This window comes from Amblyomma mixtum, chromosome 3 (assembly GCF_055824585.1).
Source record: "Amblyomma mixtum isolate Tamu chromosome 3, ASM5582458v1, whole genome shotgun sequence".
Lineage (NCBI taxonomy): Eukaryota > Metazoa > Arthropoda > Arachnida > Ixodida > Ixodidae > Amblyomma > Amblyomma mixtum.
The window spans coordinates 238,881,882-238,897,008 of NC_143014.1; the positions used below are offsets into that span (position 1 = coordinate 238,881,882).

The window sequence follows — 15,127 nt, forward strand, 5'->3', positions numbered from 1 at the left end:
TTGTACCAAGATTTATAAAAGAACTAAGCGTTCTTCAGAATGAAATCGCGTGGATGTTGTTAGGGTATATCACAGTACCATTTTTTTCGCTCCTCCTATTTGATTAATTAGTCGAGATATATAAATTATCTTTTTAAATATAGCTTGAAACATTCAGGCGTCAACAGGAAAGTTGTGGAGCTCCACAAATATTGTCCAACTTAGGCGCTTCCAACCAGATCGACTTAGCGTTGCCGTTTTTATTCGGGAAAAACGAAAGCCCGCGGTGTTTAAAAAATACCACGTGAATATCCCTGAATATCTCGCACTTGGGGCTCCATGGTAGGTCTGGAAAAAAGCCAGATCAAGAAAATATTTCTTAAAAAATAAATTCGCCAGCGTCGCATATCATATTTGCAGCCCTTGGGCTCCGATTATTTTTCTAAATCAACGGAGCTGCAACGCTTGAAGCGGACTGCTATTCGAAGTGTCCCAGTCTGCTTGGACAACAGACCAACGTCAACAGCGATGTTTACTTTTTCACGATTCAGCATGTCAGTGACACCAGACGTGCTCTCTAACCTGCAGACAGGATGGGTCAGCTATGCTCCAACCCCGAGTTTGTATAGCCTAGTTCATGTTCGTTAACAATATCAAAAGGGAAAGTGAAGCGGTGCTCGACACCACTTTCCGGTGATAAGTCAGGCGAAACTTTCCATTTTCCTCCTTGAAACTTTCAAGACGAAAACACCCTAGCGCCAAGCTGTAGGACAAGAGAAAGGGGTCTCCGGCGCGCGCCGCTCCGCGTCCGAGCCGGGAGACGTCAGGTGTGGCATGAGCAGTGGGATTACGACGCCGTTGGACAGATGGCGCCACATACCCGGGCGGTGCTAAAGAGCACGGAAACTTGTACCGGCCGCGTTTTCCAAACCGCCATTACAAGCGTGGTCGTAAGTGTTGCGCAGAGAGATTTCGGCGCGGGTACCCTGCGGAAGCGGTGAGTTTTCCATTCTTTCTTTCACGGTTGTACTGTGGTCACCGCACTACATTTTACGACCAGCAGGCGCTGGTAACACCAGGGGACATGTAAAGCGCGAATAACGGCGCTCCCTACAAAGAACCGAGAAGAGCGAGCTGCGCTGTTCATTCAGTTTGACGTCTTTTCTCACGTGCGCTGTGCTCCTCAAATGGTTATATTCACCGCAGAGGAGTTTTATGGTATGACCTCTTTAAACCGCCATGTTAATCAGAGGATGGATTGCGCGGCTACACCTCGCGAACTCGTGTCGCGGACTCATGTTGATCGCGGACTCGTGTTAGTCGATGTTGTCGAAGCTACAGTGAACTAGAAGTGTGTTGCTAAAGGCGTAGTGCATGAATACTAGTGCAAGCGCTTTGAGCAATGTGTACATGCGAGAGCACTCCGTGTTTCTGCCACAACGTTGTCAATGCCAAGACCAATGAACCCATTGAACGCCGGCTGCCTAAATTTGTGGCATTTAAGTAAATCAAATGGCGCAGTAATTGTTTCATTTCTCGGTGGCCGCTTTTCTGCCGGAACGCCTGCCTGCCACCGGTTTCTGATAACGGCAGGTTTTCGCACAATGAGCCAAGTAATGCTCTCTCATTAGTATACGTCAAAACAGCACAGGAAAACAGTAGCGCTGTGCGGCGCAGCGTTGTAGTATAGTGCTTATTGCGTAACTATATAGGATACAAGCATTGAAAAAAAAAAAGAACAGTAGTGTGTAACAGTGAATCAAACAAGCCAGATGTATCAAAATTATTCTGCTTTTTATTTCTTCTAATGATTAGCTTCTTGTTTATAGGCAAGGAGATGTGTTCTGATTTTTGTTTTGGAGGAATTCTGCTCGGTGGTCTCGAATGTGGTTGTAGCCTCACTGCCTGGGACTTGAATTGTATCCGACTATAATGCTTATGCAGTCCTCGCTTGCTGGTTTTAATATCGTTTTTCTTTCTGTATTATGAAAGCAGAGTCTGGCAACGGAGAAATGAAACTGGCACGGACATCCGCCTTCATTTAGAGAGAGATAGATAAAGGAGAAGAAGGGAGGCAGGGATGTTAACCACAAAGGTGTTCCGGTTGGCTACCGTGCACTGGGAAAGCGCTGTGCTTCCGCCTCGCGGCGTGAATTTTGGAAACTGATTTTGATTGAGACAGCAGTGCAGTTCGTTTATCGTCGAGTACCCGGAATCGTAGTGGTCTGATGCTAACGCATTCACTCTGATTTAAGGCACTAGACGATAACGAAAATGTGAGGTTGTGCTGTCGTACTTTAGATTACGTTAGATTGGACCGCCTAATTGGCGTAGAATGTCCGGAGTGCTATCAAACGATTCAGCGCGTTACGGAGCATAAGATTACTAGTCGAATCAAAGCGTAGCCTATCTTAGGGATTCGCACCGACGACCTTAGGTTCTCTAAGCCTTGACTTCTTGAAACTTCAAATGTCCATAATTGACGTAGGACATCCGAAGTGCTATCAAACGATTCAGCGCGTTACGGAGCATAAGATTACTGGTCGAATCCAAGCGTATCATAGGGATTCGCACCGACGACTTTTGGTTCTCTAAGCCTTGACTTCTTGAAACTTCAAATGTCCATAATTGACGTAGGACATCCGAAGCATTGTCAAACGATTTGCCTTCTTGCGCTGTATACGTTGGCATAAAAAAAATGCATATTCGGACATAACGAAAATTGTGTACCGGATATAGCGATTATGGCTAATGACTCAATATTCATTCGATATTGCTAACGCCCGATACCCATAAGCTGCCTCAGCGTATTGCTCTTTTTATTGCAGATTAAGCGCCCGTCACGCCAAGAAAAATGTATTCGTTTATTTTGGTCGAAACGAACCCGACAAACTTCAAATCATGCTGCACTGTACACTAGCGCAGCCGGCAGTGTCCTGACCCGCTGCCAAGTTCACCGGAGGGGGGTGGGGGGTTGGGCCTCATTGCCAGCGATCCCGTCAAAAGTAAAACACGCCGCGAAGCGCCTCGCGCCGTAGCATCTTGGTGCCCTCAAAATCTATGTACTGTGGACTGGGCCGACAGGCACAAAACTGAGGAACGAGCGAGATGTAATGCTCTAAAAGAGACGATTAATCATTACTGTACCTATACGTCAAGACAATTTGTTCTAAGCTGTGCTCACGAAACCTTCTAAAATTAGGAAATAAGAACAGAACCAAAAAAATATTACAATAGCTTGCGTTAATTTTTTTCCCTTTGTTTTTGTGTCCCCTGACCGGCTTTCTTTTCTCGTTTTTCCTTTCTCTTCTCACCAGCGTTTCTTTTTTTTGACCTCTTTCAATCATCTGCTCCCAGCAGCTTCTATCTATTTTCTCTGCCTACTTCTTCCCTTCTTTCTCTCATCATCCGCTCCCCTCCGTTCGTTATCTCATATTTATCTCCTGGCCGCTTGGATCAGTGACCTCGGACGGGCTTCATCCACGTGACTGCCCAGGGTGGGCTCCGTATAGCCGCTCACGCCGTGAAGGGTTCATATTCACACTTTTACATGTTCTCCTCTATGCATGTCTATCAAGCTGTCTGCTTACGTATGTATATACATCTTGACACCAGATTTCTGCGTCTTCGCAGCCATGGAACGAATTGAACGTTTCGGAGACCCACACGCCCTCCTGGACGTGGAGGACCACGTCGTCCTGAAGCTGGAGACGCCGTGGTCACGGGACGCTCCGCTTCCTCGAGGATGTTCCTTGGGGGACGACAGCGGCTCCCTGCTGGTGACCAACCGTCAGTCCCTGGTTGCTGCAAGGAGAATTCTGCGCGGCACGAGGATCTCCGGGGCTCTCTTCGCCGGATGCATCGCCTTCAATAGCTCGGACTTTTTCGAGACCGTCGCGAGAGACATCCTCAGAGATGCTGAGGAGGTGTGCATTGTCCATAACAGGGACAAGGTCTGGAAGCTAGTTAGAATGTTCCCGAACGCCAAGGTTCTCGCCCTACCTCACGACTTTGAAACGCACGTCGTGGAGTTTGACGAGCCTTGCAGGGACCATCGGGCACCGCTGGTCGAGTCCTCGCAGTTGAGACAACTGGTGGGAGGCATCGAGGGTGCGGACGACGAGTGTCTTATTCTCTCTCTGGAAACAGTTCGAGCAATCCTGCTGACTTGTCCCCTGGTATGTCCCATTGTCGCTGCTGTGTGCATGATCTTGACTCCGGTCGAAATTCGTTAACTGTGGTGGTACTCGTCAAAGTAACATTGATAATGGATAGCTAAAGGGCGGAGGAGCATGCCGAGTCTAGTTGCAATTAAAACACATGGCTTGAAATGTGGATATTAGGCATAGCATGTCTTGCTGCATCTAGAACAAATGGGTAAAACATGTGGATATTCATTATTGCATGACTTGCGTTGTAAAATCTCAAGTTTCTGCACAATTTCGTCGCTCAGAGGCCCGTGTACTGTGCGATGTCAGTACACGTTAAAGAACCCCAGGTGGTCTATATTTCCAGTGCCCTTCACTATGGCGTCCCTCATAGCGTGAGTTGCTTTGAGACTTTAAACCCCCAATAAAACAGACAAACAAGTGCTGCCGATAGTGGGAAAATGTTCTGAAAACACTGCAGTGTCTCTACGACTCGCACTTCACAACGGTATGTGAAAAATTGCTGTGTTTTCACGTCTTGAGTAGCAGCTTCGCGTGGATTTGGATGGGGGGGGGCCTCTGCCAACAAATCCGCCGCAGTGAGATTGTGAAACATTCAACAGACCCAACCTTAAGTAGTGTCTCCTTATGCAGCCTCTATCGAAATGCACTTGGTCCTCCCATGTATCGAGCCAGACCTCGAGCAAAGAACATGTAATCCACTGTATCTACGGAGGACGGTATTTGTGTCGGGTACATGAGACGCACGCAGCGACTGGCGTAGACAGATATGCCATCCGCAAAAACTTTGAGATCACTGCGGCGACCCGCATTGGAGCAATACAAAAGCAAAACGTCGACATACCATATCGACGTCCGTGGCTGTTCTGACGTCCGTGTACTATATCGGGGTCCGTGACTATTTTGACGTATAAGTGTATTTTTCGCATTTAATTAATTAACTAAATACATCTCATCAACCACTTTTCCCCCACAGCAACATTTTATCACACACTATATGTCACAATTACACATTTATCTTCAGAGAACGACGCAATCGTGAGGACAAAATTGCGGACATCTTTTGATGACGTGACAGCCATGTAATGCGCTCACATTAATAAAATGGCGATAAAGCGGGCAGATCTTTGTTTGTTTGTCAGCGTATGGTCTACGGAAACTATCCTTTTTCTGTGGAGCTTTAATTCTTAAGTCGAACTAGCTCGCCTTTAGATATGTACCTCTGCACTCACGTCCACAGATGCTGGACAGAAGATGGTTGCCCGGAAAGAGCTAACAGTACGGGACTTTCCTCCGCCTCGCAATTTGCACTTGTCTCTGCGAACTTTCCACTAAAGCAACTTCAAGACTACCCTTGCCACTCTAGATTATCTCTGTGAAATTTTCACTGCAGCAAATCCGAGTTGCCTGAATTTCTGCGATTGCGTCATTCTGGTTAAGGTATAGGGTAATGTACAGGTTGCAGTTCGTAATACTATGTACAACGCCTCTGTGATGGTTTTCTTAATAGCGGGCACCTTCTAGCGGTCTGTCCGTTATTATCTCACGGGCATAAAAAAGAAACGGTTATGTGAATGTAAAACAATTTAGCGGCGATCAGTCGGGATGATGAGGAACAATTGCGATGAGTTTTTCTTTCACTCGCCAATCTGTTCTAATTCTCATTCTAGTTCAAGTCTGATTCCATTGTTTTTCGCTCACTAATCTATTCTAATTTTGCTCTATTCCAATTTTTATTCGTTTCTTATTCCAGATATAATGTAATCACTTCTTTTGTTCATTTTGGCGTAGTCACTGGTAGTCAGATCCGTTTCTGCTGAGAGTGATTCTTAGTCCGTCTTCTCCCTGCTCTCCCCTACAAGTGAAGAGGGGGATTTCCTTCTCTCCACCTGCCAACTGTGACAAGAAGAGAGAGAGAGAAATCTTGCTAAGCACCACCTGCTTCTTGCCATGGTTGACAGGTGAGGGCTCCACACAGACACCGATGCCAGACAGTTTTCGCCTCCATCGCCTTCCTAATCGCGCGCCGCAAAACCCGCGTCCGCCTTTGCGACGACGCTGGTTAGAAAAAAAAAGCATCGCAGGAGCAGATAAAATCCCAGCAATGTCATCACTAGCTGTCCCTAGTGTGGTGGCAGTATTCCTCAATGTGTTCACCAAAATTTTGAGCAACCGTTTGTCTTACAGCATTCTGCGTGGTGTCACAGCATATCTATTTGCATATAGCTTACATGTTTTAGTCAAATTGGAGGCTAGCTTGCGACTGGGGTTCGGTCCAGTGACTTTAGTTGCATGCTTTCTGAGACTACATTTTCTATTATGGTGTGGTTGAGGTGTCCACCGAGATGTTGAGAAGTGTAGTTGGGGGCTAACTTGCACCAGCCACGGTGGCTCAGTGGCTAGCGCGCTCGACTCCTGATCTGGAGCACCAGGGTTCTTACCCGACCGCGGCGGCAGCGTTTCGATGGAGGCGAAATGCGAAAGGCGCCCGTGTGCTGTATGATGTCAGCGCACGTTAAAGAACCCCAGGTGGTCGAAGGTATTCCAGAGCTCTCCACTACGGCACCCCTTTCTTCCCTTCTTCTCTCAGTCCCTCCTTTGTCGCTTCACTTACGGAGCGGTTCAGGTGTCCACCGAGATGTGAGACAAACACTGCGCATTTTCCTTTCTCAAAATCCAATGTTCGATTTGGTGGGGGTTATGGAGTTTAACGTCCCAAAGCGACTCAGGCTGTGAGAGATGCCATAGTGAAAGGCTCTGGAAATTTCGACCATGTGGGGTTCTTTTATGTGCACTGACATTGCACAGTGCACGGGCCTCTAGAATTTCGACTCCATCGAAATTCGTCCGCCACGGCCAGGATCCAACCTGTGTCTTTCGGGTCAGCAGCCGAGCATGATAACCCCTCACTGAGCCACCGTGGTGGCTGGGTGGTTCAATTTCTTTTCAATTTCTAACTTGTGACAGGTGTTTAGACTGATGACATCTGCACATTCAGTTGCATGCTTTAAGGTTCATTTGAGGTGTCCACCGAGATGGAGATGTCGAGATTTGAGCGCTTCTGCGCCCTTTCCCTTCCTGAAAAGACATGCTTTGGCATTCCTCCACGGAAGCAGACTTAGGTGCCCTCAGAATTGTCTTCTTTTCTGATTTGCATAACAATCCCCACTCCTGATCCCTAACCTACATCTGCCCAGTTGTGCCGCATTGACTCCGTCCACATCCTGGAGGCTTCCGTGAATCAGGGATGCACAGGCGCGCCTGCCGTGCGGTCGGAAATGAGAGGTTTCACCCATCTCACTCTGTACACTTCGGCGGTCTCTTACCGCTGTGGGTATGCAGCCATGGCGACCGTGGAAGACGTCCGTCGTGCAGCAAGGACCTACACGGACGTGGAACACTTGGCGGTACGTGCATCCGATCTTCACGCATGGTGGTGTACAGCCTTTAGCCCCGGTTTTAATGGTGCACCCCCTCTTTGCAGGTGGTCATCACATCCCAGGAAGCACTGGTTGCCGTCTCATCTTTCCGAAACCTTCGCAGTCTGTCGCTGAAGCTGGGACCGCCACTCTTGCTCACTAATGTCAGTTCGACCCTTCAGCAGGTCTTGGAGACATGGCCTCTGCTGGAGAAACTATCCTTGAAGTTCTTCGCTGGCCTGCGGCTCCCTGCCATAGCAAGGCTTTGTCCACAGCTCAAGAGCCTAAGCTTAGTGGATTGCGAAGGACCCATGGACGAAGTCGCGTTGGGACTCGATGCTTTCCCCCGCCTCGAAGCCGTCAAGTTTAGCATGCGACTGTCAGTGGCGTGTTCCCAGTCACTGTTGGTGGCCACCAGCAGTAGGCTGCGCCAGTTGCACCTGCTCAGTGAAGGGTGTGCCTCATATTTCCTGAATTTCTGCAAGCTTCACGGTGGCCGCATCTCGTTTCCGCGTCTCCAAGAACTGACTCTGAGCACGGATCTGACGGTGCGCAAGTTGGAACTGGAGCCTGAAGACTTGCACTACGTGATGAGGGCCTTGCCCGCGCTGCGCCGCCTGGTGACGGACAGCTACGATGTGAGGCTCTTCTTCGAGAACTACAGCGTTCCGCGCGACCGTGTCTCTCTGTCGTGGTGTGGGTGCATTCACTGCGCGGCACATGGCAAGAACTTCTGCCAGCGCGTAGCCTCTGCGCTATCTGCTCTCAGTGTTTTGTAGCACGAAGGGTTTCCTAAAGGAGTATCTAGTGTTGCCTGTTTTTCCTCTTTGTAATGATGCGCAAGAGAAATGCGCTATTCACCTGTGAATTGTACGTATATAATAAAACTTTAACGATGCACTCACGACACCGTACGTGCATCAATGCAAAAACATTCATGCAGTCATGGCGGGTGGGTGTGACGTCACCACTCCTACCGAAAGTCGGCAGTCAGTTTCGGTACAGTGAACTAGAATCATCAGTGGCTTGTTCCGGATTCTGTTGTATTATGGATTGGATTGTGGATTTTTCTGGATTGGATTATAGACTTTGGATGTGGATTGGCCAGTATTTCGATAGTTATGGGCCGGCGTTATTGCGACCGGGTGAGAATAACGCAAATCCAAGCCAAAGCGTCATTGCGACCCGGTGGAAATAACAAAAAGCCAGCCCAAAGTGTTATTTTCACCCATGGATTGCCTTGGCTTCGTTTATTGTTGTCGGACGCATTTGGGCCGCCGTTTTTGCATCGTTGGCTTGTTTGATGGGCCTCTGTCAACGCCTGGGCGTGTGATTTCGGTGTCGCGCTTCGATTTTAGGCGGTGTGGTAAAGTTTCCAGTGGTCATGCAGGCATTCTGCATCATTCTCACCGTGTATATGTGACCTTGGCTTTTGCGTGACGCGTTTTGATCGCTTCATTCGTTGTGAAAGGACTCTTGTGTGCTTGCGTTGTTTGGGTGCTCGCGCTTGTGCAGTGCCTTCGAAGACGCTCCAGCTTTCTCCGGAAAATCTTGTTATAATTAATTGACATGAATATGTGCGCCCATTCGTTTCGAGCATTCAACCTGATTTGCGCAGAGGATATGCAAGTTTATAATGTGAATTCATTGCAACGTGGGGCCAGGGTCATAAATACGATCCAGGCACGGTGGTTTTGCAGTCCCCGAGGCATTCGTCATTTGAAGCGAGCAGTGGTTCCGTATGTACAAGGTCGTCCACCCTTAACACGCGAGTGCGTGGCCCCACTCTGGAGGGCCACTGCGTCCGGCACGGCCTCTCATCGCAGCCAAGTGGCGCAGGAGAAGTTGGACCTGGACGTGGTGCTTCACGTCATCTACCACTTCGCTTCGATGCACGGCCGTGTCCTGCGCAGTGGCTCTCCAAAGTGAGGCCATGCACTAGCGTGTTCGTACTAAGAGTGGACGACCGTGTACATTCTAGACGAAGGGCAGGAGTTTTCAAAACGCACCAGGTGAATATTGCCCACGTGCTAACTAGTGATCTGCGCGGGGATTTTGCAAATGTTGAAGATGCTCTGCCTCGCTCGAAGTTCCCTGGAATCGTTTACCTTGCGACGATTAATTCGGTCTACATCGGGGGAGACAGCTAGAAACATACCCAGGCAGCTGAAAGAGCATCGCAGTGATGTCGGCTGGAATCGAACAGCTGCTGTGGCAGAACATGCACAATCAGGGCGTGAAATTGCTTGGGAGAATGTGGAAATCTTTGCCATTGAAATAAATTTGTAAGTGTGGCTGCACCTGGAATCCTCTATAATATAGATGATGCTGAAGACAGTCATCAGAACAAAGGGAAACCTTCACCATGCTGCTTTTTCATGACTGGTCCTTCATTTTTAATGAGCAACCTGTTAGGGTTCTGAAATGTCAATCAACATGTTCGACATGGTCAGTGACCAAAGTTTCATTCTACTATTAAGGCAAAATGGAAACTTCACGACAAAGTATGCCCTATGCACTGAAGCTAACAGCAGTTGTGCCCTAAGCCCACAATATATTCCACAATTAACGTCAAAAAGGTGGCCAGCTGGTTCGGAATCCTTAATTGTTTTGTACCACTTCTCTCAAGCTGTCTTGCCTGAATCCACACACATTTTGTGTTAGAAAGCATGGGTGGCAGAAAAGACATTCCAGACAATTGGTGTACTGCAGTGGTGTTCTGTGGGAAATCTGTCAGTAGGTCATGCTAGATGGCATGGCAATGGAGTATACCCCCCTTTTAAGGCACATTCATTTACCTATGAGAATGAACGTCTTTTAAGAGATTAAGGTACCGGTTATAATAGCATAGACATGATGGCACATGAACAACTTTCATAACTGGCTTGTCTTGAATTTCTTATTTAATTGCAGTATTGCTTTGCATTGAAGCCATACTAATAATGATTCATTTCTTCCTGTGTACAGTGCTTCAGCCATGAAATAAATTGATTGGTTGCAGCTCATTTCCCATGTTTTCATTCCTTGTTTGTGTTCTTAAACTACTCAAACTGATATGCTTTCCTCAATTCTAAGCCAACTTTCTCAATCATAACTCACCTTGTAAGCAATGCATATAAGCAGAAGTAATTCACAAGGCACATTTCACTTGGCCGTAAGTGTCACAAAGAGAGTCAATATCGGTGACTTCGTATTGGTTAGCAGCAAGGAAAACCTTTTTTTCGTTGTAATAAATCTTGCTACTGTGTAGATATTTGTGTATGTTAGTTGCTGTTGAAATGAGGTCCTCGACGTGAGCATGGTCGGCCGCAATTTCATGGCACTTTGTGCACTGCCAACTTCGTGCTTCTGCTAACAAGGTTTGTTGAAGTGCTGTTCAAAGAGCTGGGGTCATGTATTGTTGGGACCAGCTTAGCAAGAACCACTGGAACTTGCAGAAGCACAATGAGTCCTTCAACTGGGGCTATTTGATCTTGCAGTTTAATGATCATTTTAATGTTGGACAGCTGTAATTCAGCTCTTGCTGTCTTACTAATATGAGTGGTAAACACCTTTGACCATGCCCCGAAATCTCAACTTTACAATCCAGAGGTATGGACACGTTATACAAAAAGTGTTTCAAATTGTGCTTCTGAGTATTGCATGTTTCGAGAAAAATTTTTAACAATTTTGGCATTGGCAGAGCAGCAAAGGCGGGTATTAAATTTGAATCAAAATAGTTATTTTACCACTCATTCTAAAACTGTCTGCAATTCTTGTTAAAATTTGGGAGTGATATTAGGATGGCAAGATGTTTTTAACATTTCAAATGCCCTTTTTTTGACGCCAAATTTGTCACGACAATATTGATATTTATTTTGCTTTACTATAAATTTTTCTTTCTTTTTACCATTCAGTTTCAACACTACAGACAGTCTTGTTTTCTGTTTTACAACTTCTATTTCTTTACTCCGGTGCACTGATGTTCAGCTTTTCACGAGCACTACAATGAGCCCTATATTTCATCACGTAATGACCACATGTTTAAAGTCTGTGTTCTCGCATGTCATATGTTCATTTTTTCCACACACCAGTAGCGACTGGAACCACTCTTTTGCCTTTGTCACTGCGATCGCCAATAACATCGCCTTCAAGAAAGCTGCAGCTGATTTGTTCTGTTAATAATTTGTTCTGTTCACCCATTTTTCTAAATAATGCCCTTGAGCCTTGAGAGTGAATAAGTAAGGTGATGGAACAAAATATTTTAATGCATAATTTCTTCAAATTCTAATTGAATTTTCTTTTCGTGCAAAGAGGGAGCAGCCACAAAACGCTACTGCTGTCAGTGGCTTGACAAGGTGACCCAAAAGGTGATGAATGCAGTGTATATACTGAAACACTGAATGAAAAGCATGGGCAAGCCGCCATGGTGGCTTAGTAGTTGTGGTGCTCAGCTGCTGACCTGAAAGATGCGGGCCTGATCCCAGTCTTGTTCGCCTCATTTCAATGAAGGCGTAATGCTAGAGGCCTTTTGTACTGTGCGATGTCGGTGCACGTTAAAGAACATCGGGTGGTCGAAATTATCCACAGCCCGCCACTACGGCGTCCCTCATAGCCTGAGTCACTTTGTGACGTACGATAAACCGCATAAAACCAAACCATAGACAAGCATGGGCTCATTCTACTTGGTCATAAACTGCACACACATACTATACCTGAATCACACTGCGCTACCAATTAAACCAGAACACAAATTTTTAGCTGAAACTTTGACAAGAAATTCACATTTCTATCACACATTAACAACCTTAAAAAGAAAGCTTCTCAAGCCCTCAATATCTTAAAAGTGCTCTCACGGAAACGGTGGGGGTCCGATAGAGCAAGCCTTTTACAAATATATCGCTCTCTGGTGCGCTCCAAGCTGGACTACGGGTGCATAGTATATGGTTCGGCAAGAGCATCCTACTTAAAAAGATTAGACCCCATTCATAATCTTGGTCTGCGCCTATCATCTGGAGCATACAGAACATCACCAGTAGCCAGCCTTTACGTTGAATCTAATGAGCCTGCTCTTAAGGACCGAAGAATCGCACTTACTGCACATACGTCTTAAAAATTTGTTCTCTTCCGAAACATCTCTGCCATCCAATTGTCACTAAGTGCCCATCTAAAAGGTTATTTATCAACAAACCACATTCTATCAGGCCACTACTACTGCACTTTGAAGATAAATGCAAAGAGTTAGCAGTACTAGAAGATGCCCTACCGAATATTGCACAAAGGAATGAATATTTGCCACCATGGTACAGCCTGCCTTCACTATGTGACTTCACAATGACACATTTAGACAAAAAGCAAATGCCAAATGAGTACATATTACAGGAATTCTTTACACTGCAAGAAAAGCAAATGCCAAATGAGTACTTATCACAGGAATATTACAGGAATCCAATCGTTGTGTGTGCCTTGTCTTTCTTTTGTCCCCGTCTTTTTGGCTGGTTTTTCTTAAGTAAAAGTATGACACCTACATTGAATTTTATACCGATGGCTCAAAAACAGCAAGTCATGTTGGAAGTGCAGTAATCCAAGAAAAAAATAAACAGATAATGCGACTACCAGAATGTGCATCGGTTTTTACTGCTGAGTGTTGTGCCATCTTCGTAGCTGTAGAAAAAATAGTAAGAGAGAACATCAAAAAAGCATCATTTACACCAATTCCCCGATTATGCTCAAAGCACTGCACTCCAGAAATGCTGCTGAACCCATAATAGGAAACATCATACATAACATAGTTAAAATCACCAAACAAAAACATAACATTAAATTCTGCTGGGTTCCTAGCCATGTTGGAATTGTGGGTAATGAAAAAGCAGATGTATGCACTGCACAAGCCCGGAATGGCCAAATAAAACAAGTGAACATAGCGAGCGCACAGGGATTGATTGAATTTTATCTACAGTAAACTCAGAAATCAGTGGCAGGCTGCATGGGAAGAGCACGTAAACAACAAATTACATTCTGTGACGCCCATTTTAGGAGAATGGCAATCATGTAGGCATCAAGAACGTTTTACCGAAGTTATTTTATGTTGGCTCCGCATTGGACACACCCACCTCACGCACAACTTTCTGCTAGCCAAGCAAGACAAACCTCTCTGTGAAATGTGTGGTGCTGAACTCACAGTGAACCACATTTTAATTTCATGTATAAAACTAGAAGAACTAAGAAAGAAATATTTCACAACATTTTACAGGGAAAGCATCCCATTACACCCCATGTTACTTTTAGGTGATCGAGCACTGCTTGACTTCTCATGTATTTTTAGGTTTCTCAAGGAAGCCAGCGTTTTAAACAAACTCTGAGTATAAAAAGCTTCACCTTTAACAAAAACTCTAACCTTGTGTTTGGCGCATCATAGCCTCAGTTGCTTTTGCACCAATAAAATCAATATGACTAACTGCACACACATACTCATTACAACATATTGAACAGCAGAACAAAAGCAAGTGGTCAGCTGTCCTATATACGATACAAAAAAGAAGTAGGTGAATGAGCAGCATTATTTAAAGACGTGGGGTGAAGCAACAAATCATCCATTTAATTTACTCAAACAGAAGAAAGTTGATATATGGCACCCACCAAGCTAAAGAATAGACAGGTACTCCAACATAATCACCAGTAAACAAAATATATTAAGAGGAAAACGAGCTTTCAGGCAAGTTTGTTTGACACTTCAGATGTAACTGCAGTGCAAACACCCACATTCAAATTAAGGAACACACGCATGCATGGATGCTGCAGCAGCCGCATGTGTGTCTGAGAGAGAGAGAGAAACAGATTTATTATGATGCAACATGAAGCGCTGTGGATATCTTGTGCCAGGGTCACCAAAGCCATCTGGTCCATATCAGCTTGTCTGATGCTATGGGTAATGCTCTAATTGAAAGACAATGGGGTTCAGCTTAAGTTAAGGACAGCGCAGCGAGCTATGGAAAGAAAAATGGTAGGTGTGACGTTAAGAGATCTGAAGCGGGCGGAGTGGGTGAGGGAACAAACGTGGGTTAATGACATCCTGGTCGCAACCAAGAGGAAGAAGTGGGCTTGGGCAGGACATGTAATGCGAAGGCAAGATAAGCACTGGTCCTTGAGGGTAACGGAGTGGATTCCAAGAGAAGGCAAACAGATAGCAGGGGGCGGCAGAAAGTTAGGTGGGCGGATGAGATAAAGAAGTTTGTGGGGATACGGTAGCCGCAATTGGCAAAGGACAGGGTCAATTGGAGAGACATGGGAGAGGCCTCTGCCCTGCAGTGGGTGTAGTCAGGCTGATGATGATGATGATGGGGCAGGAAAAGAGGGAACGTTCCAGATTAGCATAGGGATCATAGCAAATGGGGCATGCAGGGGAAGCTCTGAGACGGTAGGATGCACTGAAGAAAACGAAGTTGGGGGGTGGTGAGAGGTTTGTCAGGAACAGGAAGGCTGCAAAGGAGATCCTCTCATGTTGTTATTTTGTGCCTTCATGCGAATGTGAGTGCTTGTGCTGCAGTTGCATCTGAAGTATTTTAGAAGCATTTCTTAGAC

The 15,127-nt window shown here is 46.0% G+C and overlaps 1 protein-coding gene across 2 annotated transcripts; it reads left to right on the forward strand.

Annotated features, from left to right (window-relative positions):
• The first annotated feature begins 910 nt into the window (after positions 1-910).
• LOC149354112 (uncharacterized) lies at positions 911-10,522 on the forward strand. 2 transcript variants are annotated; one of them, XM_089583067.1, is made up of 4 exons: positions 911-976; positions 3,613-4,157; positions 7,346-7,555; positions 7,633-10,522. In XM_089583067.1, the coding sequence occupies exons 2-4, from the start codon at positions 3,615-3,617 to the stop codon at positions 8,344-8,346; spliced, it is 1,467 nt and encodes a 488-aa protein (XP_089439193.1). In that variant the 5' UTR covers positions 911-976; positions 3,613-3,614; the 3' UTR covers positions 8,347-10,522. The 2 variants fall into 2 exon arrangements, with proteins under 2 accessions (XP_089439193.1, XP_089439192.1); XM_089583066.1 differs by lacking the exon at positions 911-976 and having other exon boundaries at positions 3,368-4,157.
• Positions 10,523-15,127: the final 4,605 nt, after the last annotated feature.